This window comes from Euprymna scolopes, chromosome 2, assembly GCF_053919585.1.
Source record: "Euprymna scolopes isolate OS-2025 chromosome 2, ASM5391958v1, whole genome shotgun sequence".
Taxonomy (NCBI): domain Eukaryota; kingdom Metazoa; phylum Mollusca; class Cephalopoda; order Sepiida; family Sepiolidae; genus Euprymna; species Euprymna scolopes.
In genome coordinates, this window is record NC_136483.1 from 187223965 (window position 1) to 187248964 (window position 25000).

Genomic DNA, 25000 nt, shown 5'->3' on the forward strand with positions numbered 1-25000 from the left:
GAATATGTGTGGGCTAATAGCTCTGACATGATGTCGGTATTTTTCGATTTCTTTTCTTGGGCAAAAATGTTGAACTTCCCATGCAGATTTTCGGAGAGAAAGAGCATGCGTAGACAACTTACTGCGACCATGAACACTAACATTAAATAGAAACAATAATTATGTAAGAAGTCAAAGACCCATTAATTTAGAACGACAATGGAAATTTCAGCCTTGCTTGTTCTATGATCCAGTACTAAAGGTGACCCAAATTCCAAAAATAGAAATAAATCAGCAGTTTTGAGAGCAACTGTTAAGTCGTACAATTTTAGGAGTCAATTCGTTTTTCTCAACTTATCTAATTGTAGAAAAGTCAAATTTTACTGCCATAAAAATGAAGAAATAATTGTTCTATTAACAAGAGGACCTGATGTCGCCCAGGACTGAATGTTTCAGACTCTCATAATTTTGTTGTCATCGAAATCAGTAAAATCGCCTATTTTTATGTCAGATTGACTGCTCTAGTTGGGGACTCATCGCGGAGCACCAGGAGTAAGGTTCACATACTCCCCTGCAATTCCTCAGTTCATAATACATTGCACTGTCGAGAATCTTTATTTACGAAATTATTTTTACATATAATGGCTTAAATTAAAGTTCAAACTGCAAAAGTCAGGTATTATTATTGCTTGTAGTGACGCCTTGTGGAGCAAGTTTATTAACAATCATTTGGACAGTCATTTGGAGATTCAATCTTCACTACAAGAAATATTAAGACTTTTAATCCTTTATCCTTGAGTGGTCTCCGGGCTTTGATAAACAGTGACTATATTGTAAAATAAAATAAACCGAGCAAGCGGGGTCTCCTTCCCTAAGTGAAAAATTTACTTTCACCATGACTAATGTTTGTGTAAAATTAAAAAAATCCAAGGTGTGGTTATTGAGAAATGTACGAATAAATGAATGGACGAATGGGTGTGAATTACTAGGTTCGATCTCTCTTTTGCTGGGGGACCAAAAAAAAATCGTAAAAAAAAGAAACATTACTTAATATTTCTATTTAGTTATGGCTAATAGGACGAGAACAATCCCCTCTGTTGGCAAAGAGTTCAGTTTAAAATTTCATCTAGGTTCCTGGGTTCAACATAAATATTCCCAGGTTTCAAAAGATGCAGCTAAAATGTTGTAAAAGTAAAAAATATCGGAATCGTCGCCAATGACAAAAATCAACATGCACCGCATTCAATGCAATCATGTGGCTATGATCAGAATCAATGACGTCGGACGCGAGCATGTCAGATCAATGCAACTGTCTACACCTAATATTGTGAACATCCAACGCATTATTTTATTTTATTTTTTTTTACATGGTAGTCACCACTTATGAAGGCCCGGAGGCCACTCGGGGATAAGGGTTATTGCGTGTACAGTAATCTATAGGATAATATCGTAGTAATCGTTAATAATGGAGATTTGATAAAGCGTCTTGAAGACATCCAAGTTGTAGTCAGGTGGGAAACAGGCAAACGGGAGAGAGTACCACATACGTGTACTTCTAAGAAAGAAGCTTTGTTCACGGAATCTACGTTTTAGTTTAGGCACAGATAAAGAGTGGGGAAAATTATTGACAGTGGTTTCAGCTACACGGGTGTTTTTCATGGAAGATTGGAGCTCAGATGAGCACTTGCACTGGAAATAATGATAAAACAAAGACAGGCTCGCAACGTCTCTTCTGTGGGAGAGACGTTGCAGGGAAGAGAAAAGGGCTCCCCCCCCCCCACTAAGCTACGAAGTCTATTTTGTACTCTGTCAAGGCAGGATAGGCTGTTCTTAGCAGTTCCTGCCCAGATGTTTGTCCATCAAAACAACGAAGACCATCTGATCATCTTGGAGGGACGCTGGACAAAACACGCTAAATTGTGAAGAGAGGGTTGCATAATCTCTAACCCTAACTCTTCTCCTGAGTCGGCATTGCTTGATTCAAGAGGCAAGGAAAAGTCCAGACGATTTGAAACAACGCTGAGATAAATGGAGAGCACATACAGCACCTAGTATTCTTAAATCGTCACCCATTTTAGTACTGACCAGGCTCAACATTGCTTAATTGCTTAACTTTGGTGATCTAATGGGAACCGGTGCATCAACATGATTATGCTGCGCATAATTAGAGAAGAAAGATTGTGATAATGCAGGCAAGTACAGCAATTTTATTTAGGTAACAAATGGGGAGAGTTATAAAAAATTTTTACAAATGTTAAAAAAGTATACAATCTATACAATGCACTAACCACACAAAAAATTTCCTTTGGCATGAAGCCCTAATATTTTGGAATGATGGGAGGTAAGGTCGGGTGTCAAACTTTTTGCTTTTTATCAGGGAGTCACCACTTATCAAGGCCCTAATGCCATTCATTAAAGGCTAATAAATGCAAGCTAAGAATGCCTCAATAAGAATTTATTTACATTGGACTTGAAGATGACTATTTTGTAGTCAGCTGGAAAGCAGGCCAGACATTCCACAGGTGGGCAGTTCTAAGAAAGAAGCTTTGTTCATGGAATTTGTGTTTAGGATAGTGTCGGAATTAGAAATCGGAAAAATTTTGTGTCTATTTTCCGATGCCCTAAAACGATTCCTTTAATTATCTTCTTTTATTTGATTTTGTTGAAAACAAAATTTTCCACTGCTATTAGTAATAATAAAATAATAAATATGAATTTATTTTAAACTACCCGAAAGCTAAAATCTATAGATACCCCCCCTCCATACACACACAACCGTGTTTTTACATTTGAGAGAATATATGCACATTTAACATGTTTTTATGATAATCAAGAAAAGATAACAATTTTATAGTCAGTATTTAGAGATTTATAAAGAATCAAAATCTGTAATTGTGCCAGAATCGAGAAAAATATTGGAATCGTCCCATCATTAGTTTAGGATATATTTGGCTGTCTTTTACACATGAACTTACATGCTAGACTCTTCCACCAAAATACCTCATTCATTCTGTGGGTTGATCCTAATTATATAATTTTCAATTTGAAAAATATTTTATTTACAAAAGTGAAAATGTTTATTAAAAAAATGAATGATGGGGAGTGGGACATTCTTTGTACAAAAAATATTGTTCGCTAGTAAAGGTCCCCCCAAACCTAAGTGTAGACTTCACACTGTTTTCTGGATAATTTGAAAACAAGCAAGTCACTTTCTAAGTGGAAGTGGTAGCTAAATGGGATGTCAAATGGCCTGGAACTATTTGTGAATGGCTGCCGTTAACCTGGCAGATTAAAAAAAATTTGATGCAACATCATCAAAAACAACATTACTGCCTGGGGTTAGCTGTGACCCCTTAAACAAAACATGGTGCAAGATCAGTCATGCATGCAGTAAGTCTACTAAAAAGAGAACAACCAACACGATGATCTGACCTGATGTGTCCTATATAGCAACCATGCAAGCGGATGTCTTCATTTCTGTAGGATAAGCAGAAAGAATTACATAAAAAAATGGTCATATAATTCCATGCAAAATTAAATGAAAACCTTAAGAATCAGATTAAATTAAACAAGATTAGTGAATCTCTTGACTGGAGTTTCGTTTCTAGGGCAATAGCTCTTGACATATCAAAGGCTTTTGATAGGGTATGGTATAAAGGTTTATTTGACTAGATTTCCAGCTACTTCATAGCTGGAAATGTCCTCTCAATTATTAAATCCTTTCTGACAGGTTTATAGGAGTAGTCATTAATGGGAAAAAGTTGGAAGCTTATAGTATCAATGATAGCGTTGCTCAGGGTTCCATCCATGATCTCCCAAATCACATTCTTAGATCATTCGTAGACATTTATGCAGATGACATTACCATCTATGGCAACACTTCAAATACAGGAAGAGGATTGCATCAGCACTGAGATATCTACTGGAACAGTACAATGATCCAACCATTTTTCCAGCGATCTTGGCGATGGATTTGATAAGGTGTGAGGGTCAGTCCCAGAAGTTTGTCAAAACATGGTGCTTCCTCAAGACGAGAGCAATTCATTTCAATTGTGGCTAGATGTAGGTCAAAGTGTTTATGGTGAAAAGAGAGAAGCTTGGTTTTAGATGCATCAAAATGACCAGACACGTTTTTTCATCATTGTACCATGTGTTCAAAGTCAGAAGAAAAAGAAACAGATATTTTGGTTTGAAATTGTAGCATAAATTAGTGCATGTTATTAGGATCATAATTGTAGCATAAATTAGTGCATGTTATTAGGATCATAATTGTAGCATAAATTAGGGCATGTTATTAGGATCATAATTGTAGCATAAATTAGGGCATGTTATTAGGATCATAATTGTAGCATAAATTAGGGCATGTTATTAGGATCATAATTGTAGCATAAATTAGGGCATGTTATTAGGATCATAATTGTAGCATAAATTAGGGCATGTTATTAGGATCATAATTGTAGCATAAATTAGGGCATGTTATTAGGATCATAATTGTAGCATAAATTAGGGCATGTTATTAGGATCATAATTGTAGCATAAATTAGGGCATGTTATTAGGATCATAATTGTAGCATAAATTAGGGCATGTTATTAGGATCATAACACTGGAAAAAAAAAAGACTAATTTTTTATCTCTATGCGCATGTAACCATTCAAGTTTTTGTTTATGCATGAATACTGCCCAATGTAGTCGATTGCAGGATAGTCAAGGCTAATGCTGCTTTGGGCGTTTCAGAACCACTGGGTGTTAGCATAGAGGAATTTGGATGCATATCAAACTTCAAATATACAGAGCCATGATTCTTACCATTCTCATGTATGCTTGTGAAACGTGAACCGTATATGCTGGACATGCTAAGAAACTGAACCATTTCCATATGACCTGCCTCCGTAGATCGTTGAAAATCAAGTGGTAAGAGAAGATGCCAGACACAGAAGTTTTAGCCCGGTCAAACCATGTTACAGCAGGGTCAGATGCATTGGGCAGGTCATATGTGCTGCATGCTTAATTCGAGTTCCTTTACAGTAAATTGTCTAAAGAAAAAAAAACCTGCAGGAGGACAGTAGAAACGGTCCAAGAACAATCTGAAGTTTCCCTCAAACAGTTTGGTTTGTATTCTAATTCATAAGAAAAATTAACCTAAGACAGGGGTTACAACTGCTGAATTTGCATGTAACGAAAAACGCAAAAGAAAATGTGACATTAGAAAAGACAGAAGTCAACAACTCTGATACAGAATTATCCCACCAGTGTCCAACATGCTGGAAATACTTCAGAGTTTGAATCAGTTTAATAAGCCATCAGAACAATTGCATGATCACGGTCAGCTTCACAAGCGATGGATGAACTTCATGCATGCCCTGACTTCATCTATGCACCTTGTCTAAAGATAAATATCACATTGTTTTCTTTTGTTTGTATGCTAATAAAACTATACAGTGATGAAACAAATAATATATATGGAACAATATAGCATGTACAAAATGTAAATTTCCAATGAAACAAAAGAGTTTTTATCTTTGAGAGTTGTTTGCTCCAGTGTTGTAGGTTCATTAAACCAAACGTTCTTTGAAAATTTTATGCGGGTATCTTTTTTGCTTCATTATTGAATCACCACTTCTCGAGGATAAAGATCACGAGCATAAAGATGAATGAGAGGGAACAATTGTTGGTACTTCTGAATTTATCAACCCATGATTTCCGTGAAGTTACTTGGGTGTGCCCGGCAAATGATCGGAAGAACTGGAAATGGTCAACAAGTAATTTTCTGGATATTAAGACATTTTTTTTCAATGTATTACTTAATGAATTTCAGTGGTCGTCGCCATTCTTAACATGGGAAGGGATGTTATAACAATTTGTTTTTGTAATAAGGTTCACCTGGCCGTTTCCAGTTATTCCAGTCATCTACCGGGCACACCAGAGTAACTTCGTGGAAATCGTGGGTTGTTAAATGCAGAAGCACCCAATTGTCAAAAAATTGTCAAAATTGTGAAAAATCTAACAAGAGGATTAAGAATAACGAAATGAAGTTTTGCTATTTATGAAGATGGTTTATGTCAAGAATCTGTCGACATTCAATTTGAAAGTGATCATGTTGTAATCTGAGGAGAAGCAGTTTCACGGAAAAAAACAAAAAAGCTCTGTTTGTGGAAATTCTACCTGACTCTAGGCACATGGAGAAAGAAAGAAAATTTTTTTTCTGTAGTGAAAAGGTAAGTTCTTGCTGTGAATGCTTTACAAGGAGGAAAACAGATTGGTGTTTAGTCGAGCATCTTCCACGGAAATAACAATAGAGTAAAAAGAGACTAGCAATGTCTCTTCTATGGTAATGGGACGATAAGATTTTACTAGACTTGAAAGTCAATTTTCATCCCCGTCCCGGCAGACCAGAATTTTACGATTGTTTCATAAAATTACCATCTTTGTTGCATGACAGAAACAATCTTTCTTTTTTACTTTGAGGGTCATTGCTTATCAAGGCTCAAAGGTTACTTGAGGATAAGGGTTAATGAATACCAAGTTGTTGGTAAGATAACACTGTGATGATCGGAAATAGTGGAATTTGGGGAGAGTTTGATTATTTAAGAGGATGGTCCAACAAGAATTTGTTTGCATTAGGCTTGAAAACAACCATGTTATAATCAGCTCAGAAGCAGTCCCGCTATATTGTTCCAAAGACAAACAGTTCTAGGAAAGAAACTTTGTTCATGGAATTTACGTTTAGTTTTAGGCACGTATAGATATTAAGGGAAATTGTTAGTAGCTGTAGCTAGACGAGTATCTGCTGCAAAACGTTCTACGGTGGGGGAAGCGTAGATGGAAGCTTGGTTGAGCACCTGCTATGAAAATAACGATAGAGTTAGACTCGCAACATCTCTTCTGTGATCAAGAGGAAGTAGGGAGGAGAAAAGGGCCTCACCCACTAGACTGCAAAGCCAGTTTTGTACTCTGCCATGGCAGGAAGGAGTACTCTTAGTAACTACTTTCCAAATATGGCAGCAGTACTCCATTTTAGGATGTGTTTTGTTCTTATACAGATAAAGGATTGCGCAAGGATTTAGATACCTTTTACAATGGTTGAATGATCCAACACTTTTTTCAGTCACCTTGCCAACGAATCTGATGTAAGTCTTCAATTTCAGATCAGAAGTGAAGATCAGTCCCAATTTTCAATTGCTCCCTCCTCCCATGCTGGCAAAAGATCACCATCTTCATAAACTTATTTTGATGTATGCATTACATAACACTTTTTATACCAAATATTAAAAAAAAAAAATTAACTTCCTGAAAACTAAAAATAAACAGATACTCACAAGAACTGGTTCGGCAGCCGGATTGCCATTATTCGTTGCGGAGTACTTTTCCAAGTGTTTATAGTATTTGTATCGACTGAGAGCAGCTGATGTTACTGGATCATACTCTGGTGCTTCCGTGTCTCTTAGAGGGTTTGGAAATGCAATCGGCATCCTGAAATGAAGATTTAATGTTTGTAAATCAAAACGGAAACTTGTCATATTTAATAATTATTATACGTTAAGAATTTTTTAAAAGTTAAATTTTTTGCAAATTTTATTTTTAAAATGTTTTTGATACTTTTATTTTTGTAAAACTGACATTTTAAACTCAATCAAAGTATATATATAAAAACTTTTAAGATCCACAACGAATAACTTCATCTATGCACCTTGTCTAAAATTCAATCTCACATTGTTTTCTTTTGTTTGTATGCTTATAAAACTATACAGTGTATAGACGGAGCAAAAATCGAGGCAGGTAGCATGTACAGGGTGGAATGATAAAACTGTTGTCATAGAAAAGACGACATGATTCCATTTCCATTTGAGGAAAACCGGTTTTCTTTTTTGTTGTTGCAGACCATCTACTAGTTGCCCAGTTGTGTATAAATCCCAAGAGCGATAAGAGCCTTCTATCATGTCTGAAAGTGACACAATGTTCAACGAGCGAGATCAGAGACGCGCCGCTGAACTCATGCTCTCTACTGATCGAAGTTATGATAACAGGACCATTGCCAGCACCCTCAAAATGCATCACTACATTACCACAAATAACAGGAACATGCCCAGGGTGTTGAAAACTGGCCACGGTTATGGTCTTTGGTGTGATTTCCACATCATGCCACCTCATATCTTCGAAGTCAGCTTGAAAGTCAACACCAAAGTGTACCTGGATGTGCTAAAGAGTCTGGTGATCCCCTGGTGCAATCAGGTGGCCACTGGCAGACCCTGGGTGTGGCAGTAGGACTCGGCGCTAGCCCACAAGTCTAAAGAGAACCAAGCTTGGCTTCAGAAGGAGTGCTACGACTTTGTACTCTTTTTTCACTGATTCCTCACCTGAACCCGCTGGGCAACTTCATTTGGTCATATATCGAGAACATTACCAAAGGCAGCCTGATTGCCATCATCTGCCAAGAATTCACCAAGCTCCTGATGGCGCTTGTGGAAAAGGAATGCTCCCAGTTCCGGATCTGTATCAAGGCACTGACTGAGGTTGACGGCAGCTACATTGAATAGATGTCAGCTCTACTACATAATCAAATTACCTGAATTAATTTTTTTTCAATAGAAGTTTTTAAATAAAGCTGTAGTGTTGTTTTCTTTAGGGTGACAAATTTATTGTTCCACTCTGTACAAAAATACAAATTTTCCAGTGAAACAAAAGTGTTCATCCTTATGAAGAAGTTTGTTTCAGTGTTGTAGGTTCATTAAACCAGAGATTCTTTGAAAATGTTGTGCGGGTAATTTTTGCTTTATTTATCATATGTTAAGAATTTAAAAAAAAATTTGTATTTTGCAAATTTGATTAAAAAATATTTTTCGTACTTTTATTTTTGTAACACTGAACTTTTTAATCTCAGTTGAAGTGTGTCTATAACAACGAATAACACATTATCTCTTGATCTCTTCAAACTAACTTAAGTAAAAAAAAAACAAAGGAAATGACTTATCATTCAAACTTTTCAGCTTAATATTCACAGTCAACATGAATTTGAACAAATATGAAAAACGTTGTGAAAATAACACTCAAAATGTGAACAGTATTACAAATAATAAGAATCCCATCATTGTCAGAGAACAATCAGCACTTTTATATACTACTGCTTACAACCCCTAAAACCATATTGCATTTTTATCCTTATTTTTTTTTAATTTCATTGATTTTATAAATTCTACTAGCAGAGATACCCGGTATTGCTTGGTATTAAATGTAATGTTAAATTCCTTTAAAAACATAATTAAGTTAAAAAGAAAATGGAAAGAAATTGAGACATGTGCATACGAGTATTATCCTTTTCTAAACAGTTCACTTCTTGTAAGTTAAAAAAATTTTTTTTAAATACTCGAACTGAGATCGAAACCAAAACCTAAAGACAGTGAGTCAAGTATGATAACCATTAGGTCAGCTTACCACAATCTTTAAAAAGCGTTTTCAAACCTACTTATTCTTAACCTAAGGAAGCTGTCATGTGAACAAGTTGACAAACAGATAAAAATCTGATTGCCCCTGAGTACCAATTTTTAAATTTGGATTACTTAGTAGCCTTTTTTCCGGATGAAAACTGATTAAAAATTTTTTCAAATGTCTGAATACACTATATACCAATTTTCAAGTCTGTAGATCAAAAATTTGTTAACTACATAGATTGAGAAGTGTCCTCACACACACACACACACACACATTCTCACTTTATAGATATACTAGCATTTCAGCCCGGCGTTGCCCGGGTGTTTGGAGGTGTATGTTGAGAAAAAAAAAAGAAAAAGCGGTCAATTTTTTTAAACTTTGACCCCTATTATGTCCCCTTAACATTTATTGTTTTGGACTCAAATCAAGTTATTAAGTTATATCCATGTCCAAGGAACCTATATCTAAAATTTCAAGTGTTTAGACCCACAATTGGCGGAGGAGTTTGGTAGAATTCTCAAAGGTCAAATCGTTGAACTTTGACCCCTTGCTTGGGTGTTTGGAGGTGTATGCTGTGCAAAAAAAGCAAAAAAACAAAAAAAATGGTTAATTTTTTAAAACTTTGACCCCTATTATGACCCCTTAAAATTTATTGTTTCGGGCTCAAATCACTTTATTAAGTTAGATCCATGTTCAAGGAACCTATATCTAAAATTTCAAGTGTCTAGACCCAAAATTGTCGGAGGAGTTTGGTAGAGTTCTTAAAGGTCAAATCGTTGAAATTTGACCCCTTAACAGTCAAATTTCTGGCTGACACCAGTCACATCGATTTTCCCAAATCTCAGTACCCGGTATTTCAAATTTCGAGTCTATAGACTAAAAATGAGTTATTGCGTAGGGAAATGTACACAGACAGACAGACACACAGACAGACAGACAGACACACAGACAGACAGACAGACACGTTCACTTTTATAGATATATAGATAAGCAAGTCACCTGATTTGCCTGGCCGTAAAATATGCATAAATATTATATTTTAATTAATGCAGAATACTTATTGATTATAAACAGAAATACGGTAAGTATTAAAACGTAATATTAAAATGCTTTAAGAAATGAAGTAAAAAAAAAAAAAAAAAAAAAAAAAAAAACAGAAAGAAACCGAGACATGCATGTGAGTATTATGTTTTTTCTAAACAGTTAACTTCTTGTAGGAAAAAAAAATGCTCAAGTTGAGATCGAAACCAAGACCGAAAGACAGTGAGTCAAGTATGATAACCATTACACCAGCTTGACATAACTTCAAAATTGTTTTCAAACCAACTCATACTAAACATAATGACCCTGTCATATTTCACGACCGTGTATGTGCAGTCATGAAACAGTTGGAAACAGATAAAAATCCAGTGGCCTCCCATGCGCCAATTTTTCAATTTTGACTACTTAGAAGCCCTTTTTTTCTGCATGAAAGGTTTTCCACATATCTGAATACCCTATATACCGAATTTCAAGTCTGTAAATCAAAAATTTGTTGAGTATATAGGTTGAGAAGTGTCCTCACACTCACACGTTCTCACTTTTATAGATATAAAGATAGATTAGTTATATTTACCCAACGTTGCCCGGTAGTATTTTTCCTTTGTTTGGTTACACCTATTGCATGTTCACTTGTTTTGCATCTTTTTTATGTGGATACGCCCACAACAATTTCAAAAATAATAACAAGAAAATGTAATCGCTCAAAGAAAAAAAAGAAAAAGAAAAAAAAGAAAAAGACAAAAAGAGTCAGTTTTTATGAAATTTCACATGAAGGTATTTTATGTGTCTGGCAGTGTTCTTAGCTAGGTTTTGTGTTGGAATGGCTATGATAAGTTTCGAAAATCAATAATCGAAATAATGTGATGAAAGTAGGAACAGATTTTGCACATCTTACACAGCCTAACATCATAAATGCATTTGAGAAGTTTTATTATGACACAAGCTGAAAGGCCCAACATATAAAATCAACAGTAGGTTCTTTGATATGACAGGAGTGCGCTCAAAATGAATGTTTCTGTTTAGAGTACAATTGAAGCATGATACTTGACTTTTTTTTATTTTAAATTTAAGTTCCAATTATTATCACTGTAGAACCAGTAATGCCAGACATATAAAATCAATAGTAGGTTCTTTGATATGACAAAGGCACGTTTGAAATGAATGTTTCTGTTTGGAGCACTTGATACTTAACTTTTACATTTTACAAATTATTATATATAAAAATAATTTGATAAAATCAACAGTAGATTCTCTACAGTGTGTGTAGACTACAATATATCATAAACTTAGTCACTGCAAGAGGCATTTGAAGCTTGCTCCCGGTGCATTGCGATGGGTTCCCAATTAGAGCAGGCAATCAATTGATTTGATTGAAAATGAGCCATTTCATCGATTTTGATAACAATAAAAATATGGAAGTGTGAAATATTGGTTGATCAGCATTAAATCCTGGGCAACGTCAGGTCACGCTGCAAGTAATTTATAAAAGGCAATGCATGAATGTATCAATGCTGAACTCTGATCTTAAAATGTGCAATTGGTGGCCATTAAGTTATTTGCATGTTTGTTGCATCATTAGAAAAGAATGCCCCCTCGTCTGTCCACAAATCTATATATATATAAAAGCGAAAATGTATGTTCGCTTTCTGTGTATGTCCAAGAAAGGCTTTTTTCCAAGAAGCGGTCGGTCGCCTAACAACTTTTTAAAACTTTTTCTATCACATGTAAATCGTAATATCTCAGATTTAACAATGGAGCTCGCCTGTCTATTTAATTTGCTCGACTTCGGGAAGATAAATATTCAACAGTTTTCGCCCGCCGCATGTAGGTTAGGCCTTTTCCTATAATGTTTCCCCCCTACCCTTGGGGGGGAAAAAAAAAAGAAAAGTATTCCCACACTAAATGAAATGCTACCCCGCAGTCAAAGTTGACCGCATTAAGTCATTAAAACGGGCACCTGCCAAATCCAAGTAATTAAATAAATTCAAACGTGTTTCCGTTAGCATCTCGCGATGACCCAATGGTTAAAACTGTCGCACTCTTTTTTTCACACTTTAATTTCCAACTTTGCCTCAAGGCTTCGGGTTCGATCCTCATACTTACCTACCAAAACATTTTTTTTTTATATCCCCCCCCCCCCCGGAGTTTTGATTTACCCAAAACCACACACACCTCCAAACACCCGGGCAATGCCGGGTACCCCTCGCTAGTTAGAATGAAAACACAAATGAACAAAACCAAAACTTACCGAACTTTTTGAACATTAGTATTCTCAGGACTGACATCTGTCCGTAAAGCCGCAGGTTTCGATCTGGATCAGAAAAAGATTTAAAAAGTTACGCATGAAAATGATGGCTGAAAACAGTAACACATAATTTCCACATGTTCAAAAATATTTGAAATTTCATTCATACTTTTTACAGCATGTCGAAACGTTTCTGATCGGAAACAATTCAGTAAACACAAGTTGTTAATTTGAACATAGTGGAGAGAGGTGAGGTTTTTGTAATGTAGTCGTTATATCAAAGAAATAGAAGACAGGAAAAAAACAAAAACTCGACTCAGTTTATTTTTTTAACAAAAGCCTTTATATCTGGGATTTTCAACAACACACTTTTAAAAAAATATTTAAAAAGTTTATTTCTTATTCTCTGACCATGTATGACTTTTTGTCTCAGTTCTGATGCCACCCACGTATCTCAAACATGTTTTTAATCCCACTTCCCTGAGCACTCATGTCTCGAACACATCCTTTTTCACTCTTGTGCCTCGAAAATGTTGCAAATCCTCTATGTCTCCAACGGGTCACGGATCTGCTACGCCTCCAATAGGTCGCGAATCCTCTACGCCTCCAACAGGTCTACGATCCTCTATGTCGAATCCTTTACGTCTTGAACATGTCGCAAATACATCTTCTTTGAACACACTTACCATTTTTATCTCTATAATGTCACCTCAGGCTTGGTCATTTGCATATTGTTGCTGCTGCTGCTAACCCAGTGTCAGTTGCTTTGTTACATTTTCACTTTTCTCATTGATTATTGGATTTTACAACATTTATTTTTTATTTTTCATATGATTTGTCAGTGTATATTTCATCTGTGAATGATGATTTCCACCAAATAAAAAGTTGAAGAACTCTGTTAAAAATTGAAGAACTGATATATTTATGAACATTCCTGTGGATGCGTTTGCAAGTAGACAAGGTATAAAAATAATTGTTAATATCTATTTAGAATTATCAAAGCTATAAAGCCTTATTAGGAAAGTGAGGTTGGACTCTCTTTGGTAAATTTAGAAAAATAGTTAACTTTAGTGCAAATGCAGCATTCAGACTTCGTGGTTATTCAATCTTTCTGACTGTTTACTGTAAACGCCCACTTTATAGGCACTCAATTATTTTCAGTTCATGTGTTAATTGCCGGTGGCCTTGAAGGAAGATATTAGTCTACAAAGTCAAAGGTGGCTTTGTGATTTGGTTCAAATCTCCCAAGCAGCAATGATTATAACTTCCTACACTGATGATTGCATAAGCATAAAACACTAATGTCTGTGTTTTATGCTTATGCAATCATCAGTGTAGGAAGATATAATCATTGCTGATTGGGAGATTTGAACCAAATCACGAAGCCACCTTTTGTTACATGATAAGGGCTGTCCCCTGTTCATGTAAGTATAAAAATAGAGAGATTAGTTAAAATGAAAATAAGAGAAAGCAGAAATCGAACCCTGGACATAAGTTTTAAAGAACAATAGGTTTAAATGGAATGTCCAGTAAATTGTTAATTCGGATGAAATAAATAATAAATAAACTATTCAACTGTTAAAAGAATGTGGATAATAAAATATGGGTTGAATAAATTAGATATGTAGGTTAAATTCCTTTGTGGAAACAACACAAGAAAAATAGGTTATTGGGAAATCAATGTCGGAAACGTGCAAAGTCGCGCATGTTGAAACACGTGAATTTTGCTCACGTGGCCGGGATGCATGGATTTCTCAATATAGGAAGTGGGAGTTAGTTGGTCAGAGAGACAGTCAGGAGAGACAGTCAGGGGAGACGGTCAGTGAGAAAACTTAGAGACAGGCGGACGTCTGAAGCGAGACGTCACTTCAGAAACTAAAATGTCAAACTTTGAGTTCTTAATGAGGAAATCACGACCGGTCGTAAGGAAATAAATTCATCATGTGTTTGTGATAAAGCTCATCTTTGTGTTTGTGATTTCTACAAAAAGGTAAATTGTTTTGTTATTATATGTCTGTGTTATAAAATGTCATTGCATACACGTTTCGACATCTCATATCCACAATGTGAATCTACATCATATCTACACTAAGATTGCTGAACACTATCTCATCATTCTAAGAGCTTTCTTCATATCTACACGTCTAAGTAATGAACATTTAAAATATAGGAATAGTTATAAACGAACAATCTCTCTTTTAAAAAGCCTCTCTCTCTCACAAGAAAAAGCATCACTTTACTCTCTCTCTAAGACTCTTTAATGAAACCCCTATATAACACTTTGACTTTGTAGACTAATATCTTTCTTCAAGGAGTCTCCATTCACATTTAACATCCGTAGAATTCCCAGCAGCAATATATTATATATGAAAGATACGACTGGAATTTCCACAGGTTCTGCTAGTATTTTTAAATCCATATTAACAATTATTTTTATAACCAATAAAAATAATTGTTAATATGGATTTAAAAATACTAGCAGAACCTGTGGTAATTCCAGTCGTATCTTTCATATATAATATATTGCTGCTGGGAATTCTACGGATGTTAAATGTGAATGGAGACTCTGCAATAATATTGTAGTGCCGTTTGTTAAAACTGTAAAAGTGTTTATCTAAGTAATCTGGTTCATGTAGTGGTACAATATATCTCGTTATTACGGTTTATCTTCAATATCCTTATAGGAATCTGTGACATATTTCCATTGTATGGACGGCCATCGTGAACAGAAACCTGACGATATCATTATACCATCTTTAGACAAAACAGATACTATCCTCGGATCCTAGCCAGAAAACCAAAAAGGAATATTTTAGTTTCACGTACGACCCAAAAGCAACAGAATTTTTTTTTTTTTTTAAATTGTATCTTTGGTGATCGGAAGATCTTATTTATTAAAAAAGAGGATATAAGGTAATGATATACTACGAACATTGAATTAGACTATCTATATACTAATTTAATGTTTGCAGGATGTTATCACCTTCTATCTGCTGGTTTAATAAATAGGATCTCCCGATTGAATAATTTATAATCTGGAACCGTGACATGTGCATACGTTAAAAGTACCATGGTATTAATATATATATATATATATATATATATATAATATATAAAAGGCAAAATGTGTGTGAGTGTGTGTGTTTGTATGTTCGCTAAAAACTTTTGACAGACAGAACAAAAATTAACAAACTTGATATCATATTGAAGCCCGACTCTCTGGCCAACAAATATCGAAATTTTGGCTCAAAAGGACCCCTCTAAGTGTGTCAGCTGACCCTTTTTCTGCAGGGGGGGGGCGCAAAAAAGTGACATTTTAACGTTAAACATTACGTAATTTTAAATCGATTCTAAATATATTTATAAGTACGAAAAAGAAGAAAAAAACGGGCCCCAACTTTTCCACATAAAGTGTACACAGGGCCCGTTTTTTTTTTTGCATCACCCTGTATTCATGTCACGTGATCTTAACGTCAGCAAGCTGTAATGGCGACCGAGGCCTCTTGAATTAGCTAAAATTACTTGGATAAAATATGTGTATATGTACTAGCTAAATACCCAGCGTCGCCTGGGATTGTATGACATAACACTAGCATGACATATGTACAAGCAGATTACCCGGCATGGCCCGGGATTGGATGCAATTCATGGAATGTTTCCTAGCAGAACACTCGGCGTCGCCTGGGATCAGAAAAAATTAGTTGATATATGTACTAACCAAATACCTGGTGTTGCTCAGGATTGTATTACATAGGTAGATATATGTACTAGCAGAATACCCGGCGTAGCCTGGGATTAGATAAAATAGGTGTATATGTACTAACAAAATACCTAACGTCGCCAGGGATTGTATGACATTGCACTAGCATGACATATGTACTAGCAGATTACCCGGCATAGCCTGGGATTGGATACAATTCATGGAATGTTTCCTAGCAGGAGACTCGGCATCACCTGGGATCAGAAAAAATTGGTTGATATATGTACTAGCCAAATATCTGGCATCGCCCGGGATTGTATTACATAGGTGGATATATGATCTAGGACAATACCCGGTGTAACCTGGGATTGGATAAAATAGGTGTATATGTACTAGCAAAATACTCAGCATCGCCCTGGATTGTAGGACATAGCACTAGCATGACATATGTACTAGCAGATTACCCGGCATGGCCTGGGATTGGATACAATTCATGGAAGGTTTCCTAGCAGAACACTCAGAGTCGCCTGGGATCAGAAAAAATTGGTTGATATATGTACTAGCCAAATACTCGGCGTCGCCCGGGATTGTTACATCGGTGGATATATGTACTAGCAGAATATCTGGCGTAGCCTGTAACTGGATTGAATAGGTGTATATGTACTAGCAATATACCCAGAGTTGCTCGGGGTTGTAGGACATAGTATTAGCATGACATATGTACTAACAGATTACCTGGCATGGTATTTCATTGGATACAATTCATGGAATGTTTCCTAGCAGAACACTCGGCATCGCCTAGGATCAGAAATAATTGGGTGATATTTGTACCCACCATCGCCCGGCATGTAAAACGTTGCTGGAAATATATACTTGCAGAATGTATCAAAGTTAATTTTTCAATAAATTGAAAATTATTGTTGAAATTAGTAACATATCCAAGTATTTTAAAAAATGATGAAATGTGAGTTATTTTGTTGATGTGTTTGTAATGAAATAACCAACCTAGACAATGCATCAAAGTTATTATTTTAGTAGGAGGGGGGCGATAATGTGGGTTGAATAGTGAAAAATAATTGTCCAAATTACTAAAATATCCAACAATTATCAAAAATGATGAAATGTGAATTATTTTAGTGTTGTGTTTTTAATGAAAATAACAGCTCAGACAATATTTCAAATTATTTTAGTAATAGTATTTTAGAAATGTGTGTTAAATCATGAAAAATGATTGTCGAAATTAGTAACATATCCAAGAATTATGAAAAATTATTAAATGTGAATTACTTGATTAGTGTGTTTGCAATGAAATAAACAGCCAAGACAATGTATCAAAGGTATTATTTTAGTAAGAGGGGGGCGATAATGTGGATTAAATTATGAAAAATAATTTTTGAAATTAATAACGTATCCAAGAATAATGGGATTCAATGAGATATGTAAAAATATATACTAGAAGATTGGCCGGAGTCACTCGAGATTGAATGAGATACATGCAAATGTATGCAAGCAGAATACATGGGATCCAATGAGATAGATGCAAATATATACTAGCAGAATACCTGGCGTTGCCTTGGATGGGATGAGATTGATTGAAATATATACTAACAGAATACCTAGCGTCGCCCAGGATGTACTGAGATGATACTAGCCGAATACCCAGCATTTCCTGGGATTGAATGAAGTAGGTGAGAATATATATGAATAAAATTCCCAACGTCGCTTGGGATTGAATGAGATAGGTGGAAATATATATTAGCAGAATACCCTTTATCGTCCCGGATTTACTGATATAGGTGGAAATATATAGAAGCAGAATACCAGGCATCGCCATGGATTCAATAATGCAGGTGCAAATAAATGCTAACAGAATACCTGGCGTCGCCTGGGGATGAATGAGATAGGTATAAATACAGAATAGATGAATACTTGGTATCGCTCGGGATTGTATTAGATAACTGCACATATACACTAGCAGAATACCCGGTGTTGCTCAAGATTGAATGAGATAGGTCAAAAAAATTTACTAGCAATATCCTCGGCTTCGCCTGGAATTGAAGGAAATTGATGGAAATATATATTAGCAAAATTCCTGGCGTTGTTCAGAATTTAATGAGACAGGAGCAAATATATACTAGCAGAATAATCAGCGTCGCTCTGGATTAAATGAGGGTGGCAGAATATAAAATCTGTACCGTAAATGGCTTAAACAATTTTCTATCTAAAAATTCCTTCATTTGTCAAGTGATTCCGGATATGGCTTAAACAGTTTACAATCTCAAAATTAGATTAATACATATATATTGTTGGTTTTCTATGAAAGTTTACTAGGACAGTTTCTTTAGGGAGTAATCTATATTTAAAAAAAAATTTTTTTGTTATTATCCGGGAATGATGTGATGGTTGTAGTGGTGGGTAGGAAGAACCATGATTATGTTAATTTTAAATGTGCGTTTTCTTTTGGAGGTTGGGTTGAAGAGAGTAATGTCCGTTTTGAGATAAACACGCTTCTGAAATTGTTTCATACATGTATTTAAATTACCCGTCTTAGTGTAGGTAAAATTATTTTAAGTATGTGTTGTATATTCACAGTCCTTGCAAAGGTAAAATTATTTTAAGTATGTGTTGTATATTACCCGTCCTTGCAAAGGTAAAATTATTTTATATACATGCTGTAAATTATCTACCCTAGATAAGATACAATTATTTCATACGTGTAATACCCGTCCTAGGTAGGTAAATATTCTTTTGCTCGAAATAGCAAATGATACATAAACATTAAAAATTCCTTTCTCCTAAAAGTAACAATTAGATTCCAAATCAAATTCAATTTCCTCATTGTTTATACGGTCCCGAGCGACGCCGGGTAGCCCCGCTAGTATATATATAAAATAAAAATTACAATTTTGTATGCAAAATCCGATCCCGTATTTTGCTAATTCCTACCCTCTGATGAGAAGGAAAGTATTTCTTCGAAACTCCGTGGATTAAGGACTATCCACTTAAGTGTTTTCTTTTCAGATTAAATATGTTTTTAACTCTTTTTCAAAGTGTTTTTTAACGTTTTATTAACTGTTTGCTCATATACACACATACACACACATTATATATATATTCATGAGAATAAGTGCATCTATATACTGTATGTATTCATATGAATGTAAATACTTATTCTATTTCATAAATACACCACACATTTTGTAATCCTAACAGCTTTGGTTCGTCCAAAAAAAGAAAGAAAACATTTTCTACATCATAACTGCATCAGGTTTTTTTTCATTCATACAACCAGTTCATTTGAAAAAAATATTATTTTAATGTTAAAAAAGCACTTAATACTTTCAAATATTGTACTTGTATGTTATTTCTTGGAATAATCTTGAAAAAGTCTTAAAGATAAAATGTTGACGAACATATAAATAATTTTACTTTTTTTTTCTCATACTTATTTCCAGGTTAAAAATATTCAAAGATAAAACACCAATGAATTTTAATGAGGTTAATATAATAGTGCTCAATAATAAACAGAAAAAGGTATACTTTTAATTATATTCAAATAAACATTATTTTAATGTCGCTACACGATTATGATAACGTTTCGGTCTCAATTAGTTTGAAATAACTAAACAACCTTATCAGGTGACGAAAAAAAGGAGTTCGTTCTTTTAAAAAGGCAGATGTTCAAATGAAAACAAACAAACAAACAAACAAACAAAAAAAGAAGCTATTATACAAACACTGAAGTTTAGAAGTCACGTGCATATATGAAAAAAAAAAAAAAAATGGAGAACAGAGAAAAGGGAAGAGAAAGAAGAGAAAGTAGGTTAACAAAAACACCCATACAGAAACTGAGTTTCCTTCAATGCTAAGAGGAGAAAGATAGAAAGATTAATACAGTGACATAGGCTGCTAAGATCTATTTGACATTAAGTGTTATTAAGCAAATGAGAGGGTTATACTGTCTGGTAATGAAACGTTAAATATTGAATTATTTATATTTCATGTTATTTTTACTTCCAAGAAATACGAAAAATAAGATTAAAATAATGTAAAATTAATATCTGGCTGGAGTTATGAATGTTTTGGTTTTGATTCAAACTGATGGCACTGAAGTCAGTCTTCTTAAACTTTTATTATATTTATTGGGCACAATAAAACAGAGAATTTGCTCTTTGATAATAAATACGAAATCTGTGTGAATTAAAATATCATATTTAAACATATTTTACCACAAGGCAATGCTAGGCGGCCTCCTAGTATATATATATATATATATATATATATATATATATATACACTAGCAAATAGTAAAATAAAGTGTTACTATATTAATATAATATTGAGTTTAAAAAACACACACACACACACACACATATATATGGCACAATCATACTGGCACACTAGTTCTTGCCAGATCACCAAAGTTAAGCAACGTTGAACCTGGCCAGTAGCAGATCGGTGACAATTTGGGAAGACTAGGCGCTGTAGGTACCATGCAGAGTCGTAGAAATTTCCAGGTTAGTATCTGGGGGCACATTAATTCACTGAGAGAGATGCACCCCCAGTCTTCGTTAAGACATGCATTTAGGAGAAGGTAACTGATGTAAAAACCTGTGGTTTACTGTATACTCTGTCATGTGGCAGTCATCTGCACTGACAAAGGTTAGCAGTAATATCAAAAAGTGTAGTTGGTTCTAAAAGCCTTCAACACCATAAACAAATCATCTATATGGATTTCCAAGCAATTTAGTTCTTGTGGCGGAAGCTTATACATTGAAATCGATGAGCGTCCATTATATTTATAAGAAAGTGATAAAGCAAATAAAGATATCAGAACTAAAAAGAATAAGGATACAATAATAAAAAAGAAAATATGAAATTTTACATTGATTAAACATTAAAATAATAAGAATTCAAGGAACACACACCAAAAAAAATCAACATAATTAAAAATGTAGGAATAAAGTATTAATTAGTAAAAATGAACAGTGGACACCCTCCCTCGCCAAAAAATAAAAAAAAAACAATCTGGGCCCTTTTATATATCGATGGGTTCTTTGTATTCAGCTAAGATGACAAATTCAGTAGGTTTTTACATCTTATATATCCTTATTAGATATTCAAGTTGAAATAATAGGCATTTATATGGATGATGGGTTTGTTGTGTAATGTTATGACCCTTTAGGCTGTGATCATAGAGTAGTATCTGTTAACTGTGGCAAGCAGGGTCAAGGGTCAAAACATTATTATTATTATTGTTATTGTATTCTTGTTAATTGATTTGAGCGACGGATGGTCACTGGATCAGTTATTATGATTAGAAGAATAAACAATTAAATTGCAAAAGAAATGATTGACGTGTGAATCGCAAAAAGAATGCGAAAATAGAAAATAGATGTAAACATTATTTTGGGGTTTTGAATAAACAAATAACTAGGTGGATTAGATTGGTATGAGACACGTAATTAGGTGACGTAAGAGAACACGTGATGTAGTTAGTTTTGGAGAGATTCAGAGAGTTGAAGATTGACCACCAGAGTGGACAGACATCTAGACAAGGGTGGACAGACAGTTAGGAGCGGGCTGTATGAACAGAAAATGTAGACTAACTCCAAATCCTGTGAAAACTATTTGAGATAACTGTAATAAATTTATATTACAAAAATATAAAGAGTTGTCTTAATGGTTTCACAAATAAGAACAGATGTTTCAATTATATGGTGTTGATCGCTTCATGGTTCGTCACGGAGCAGCAGGAAGTTAAAAGAACTCTTCAAGAAAAAGGTATGAAGCATATATTCTTCTTCTTATATATGAACTGTAAAAATATCCCGTGTGATAAGTCGGATACAACATGACTCGGTTTACACGTCAATATTATGTCCCCTGGCTAACAACATACATACAATTTATACGTTTATTATCTGTCTGTTAAAAGAACAATATCTTACATCCACTAGATAACACGACACGTTTTAATATATCATCTCCTCAAATATAAACCAATATACAACAGTTGTAAAATATTCAGATGATCCAAAATGCAAAAAAATTAACAAAGTCATTCGTAAGGAAATAAAATAGATTAACTTGAAAGTGGATATTACAGCAAATGTAAATTTCCTTGATGCAACCTTTACTTATATAAACAATCATACAAACCCAATAAAAAGGAAAATCCAAACCCGTTTTATATCCACCCAAAATCCCTAAATCTATTAGTAAAAGAATTAGCAATAACTCCTCGAAGGAAGACATTTTTGATTCTCTCAAAAACTTATAATTAGGCTCAAAAGTACAATGATTACAAAAACACCCAACTAACCTCCTCTGTACATGTACCTTTCAACATTGTACTTTAAAAAGAAAAAAAAGAAGAAAAATTATTTGGTTTACACCCCTTTTTAATTTAATAGTTAAAACTAATCTTGGATAAAAATTTCCTAAGGTTTATTTCCTTCCTAATAATATCCTTCATAAAATATTTCCTCTGTTTTCTATTTCTTGCATTTTTATAAGTAACCACAGGACTTTTTGAAGTTCAATGTTTGTATAATTAGTTTTTCTTTGTCTTCATTTGAAGATCTGCTTTTTTAAAAAGAAGGAATCCCTTTTTTGTTACCTGATGGGGCTTTTTAGTTATTTATAACTAATTGGACTGAAACATTATCATATAGCATCATTATAATAATGTTTACCTATCGGCTATTATATAAAGGAACTTTGTATATGTGTGTGTGTTCATTCCCTATGGACTCTGAAATGGCTGGGCTGATTTTTATGAAATTTCACACAAATGTACATTATGCATTTTGGCAGTGTTCTTAGACAGGTTTTCTATTAAAATGTCGTTGATAGGTATCAATAATTGAAATAATCCAACGAAAGAAGGAACAAGCTATTTTTACCAAAGTTAACACCTTATACAACCTAACATCACAAATGCATTTGAGAAGTTTTATTACGACACAAGCAGAAAGGCCCAGCATATAAAATCAACAGTAGGTTCTTTGATATGACAGGGGCATGTTCAAAATGAATGTTTCTGTTTAAAGCCCAATGAAAACATGATACTTGACTTCTGCATTTTAAACTGTAATTCAAGCCATTATATATAAAATAATTTAATAAAATCAACAAATTCTCTACAGTGCAATGTAGACTACAATGTATTGAACTAAGTCACAGCAGGGAGGGATATGAAGCTTGCTCGTGCACCGCGATGGGTCACCTACTTGAGCAGAAATCAATTGATTTGATTGAAAAGTGGATAATTTCACTAATTCTGATGACAGTAAAAATATGGGAGTGTGACACATTCATTGATCATCATTCAATCTTGGTTTTTCAGTCAGTTTGAATATGAATAAAAGTATATATATAGGCACCAATTTTTTCCATTCTGATACCGATACACCCAAATTTGTTGATTTTTCTGATTCCCAATTCCAATTAATCGTTATAACACTGATTTTATATATATATATATATATATATATATATATATGACACAATCACGTTGACACACTGGTTCTCGCAAGATCACCGAAGTTAAGATGGGTGAGTATTTGGGAAAGATTCACTAGGAAAGATGCACCTCCAGTCTTCATTAAGATATGCATTTAGAAGAAGGTAACTCTGATATAAAATAAAAAACCTGTGGTTTACTGTATACTCTGTCCTGTGGCAGTCATCTGCACCAACAAAGGTTAGCAGTAATACCTAAAAGTGTGGTTGGTTCTACACAAAGCCTTCACCACTATAAAAAAATCATCTGTGTGGATTTCTGAGCAACTTAGCTGTAGCGGAAGAGCATACATTGAAATTGACGGGAGAGTCCCTCATCATATATATAAATATATATATATATACAGGGTGTCCACAAAGTCTGGCTACTTAATGTAGTCAGACTTTGTGGCCACCCTTTAGATTATGTAGCCAGACTTTGTGGGCACCATGTAGATTATGCAGCCAGACTTTGTGGGCACCATGTAGATTATGCAGCCAGACTTTGTGGGCACCATGTAGATTATGCAGCCAGACTTTGTGGGCACCATGTAGATTATGCAGCCAGACTTTGTGGGCACCATGTAGATTATGCAGCCAGACTTTGTGGGCACCATGTAGATTATGCAGCCAGACTTTGTGGGCACCATGTAGATTATGCAGCCAGACTTTGTGGGCACCATGTAGATTATGCAGCCAGACTTTGTGGGCACCATGTAGATTATGCCGCCAGACTTTGTGGGCACCATGTAGATTATGCAACCAGACTTTGTGGGCACCATGTAGATTATGTAGCCAGACTTTGTGGGCACCATGTAGATTATGCAGCCAGACTTTGTGGGCACCATGTAGATTATGCAGCCAGACTTTGTGGGCACCATGTAGATTATGCAGCCAGACTTTGTGGGCACCATGTAGATTATGCAGCCAGACTTTGTGGGCACCATGTAGATTATGCAGCCAGACTTTGTGGGCACCATGTAGATTATGCAGCCAGACTTTGTGGGCACCATGTAGATTATGCAGCCAGACTTTGTGGGCACCATGTAGATTATGCAGCCAGACTTTGTGGGCACCCTGTAGATTATGCAGCCAGACTTTG

The 25000-nt window shown here is 34.8% G+C and overlaps 1 protein-coding gene across 4 annotated transcripts in view; it reads right to left on the minus strand.

Annotated features, from left to right (window-relative positions):
• The window catches only part of LOC145299553 (neutral amino acid transporter 9-like), a 134669-nt gene that overhangs the window by 65523 nt on the left and 44146 nt on the right, over positions 1 to 25000 (minus strand). For all 4 annotated transcript variants that reach the window (XM_080144414.1, XM_080144413.1, XM_080144417.1 and 1 more), the window contains exons 4-5: positions 12696 to 12758; positions 7297 to 7450 (exon numbers count right to left, since the gene is read on the minus strand). In XM_080144414.1, coding sequence (XP_080000540.1) covers positions 7297 to 7450; positions 12696 to 12758 — 217 coding nt within the window. The remainder of the gene's footprint in view (positions 1 to 7296; positions 7451 to 12695; positions 12759 to 25000) is intronic.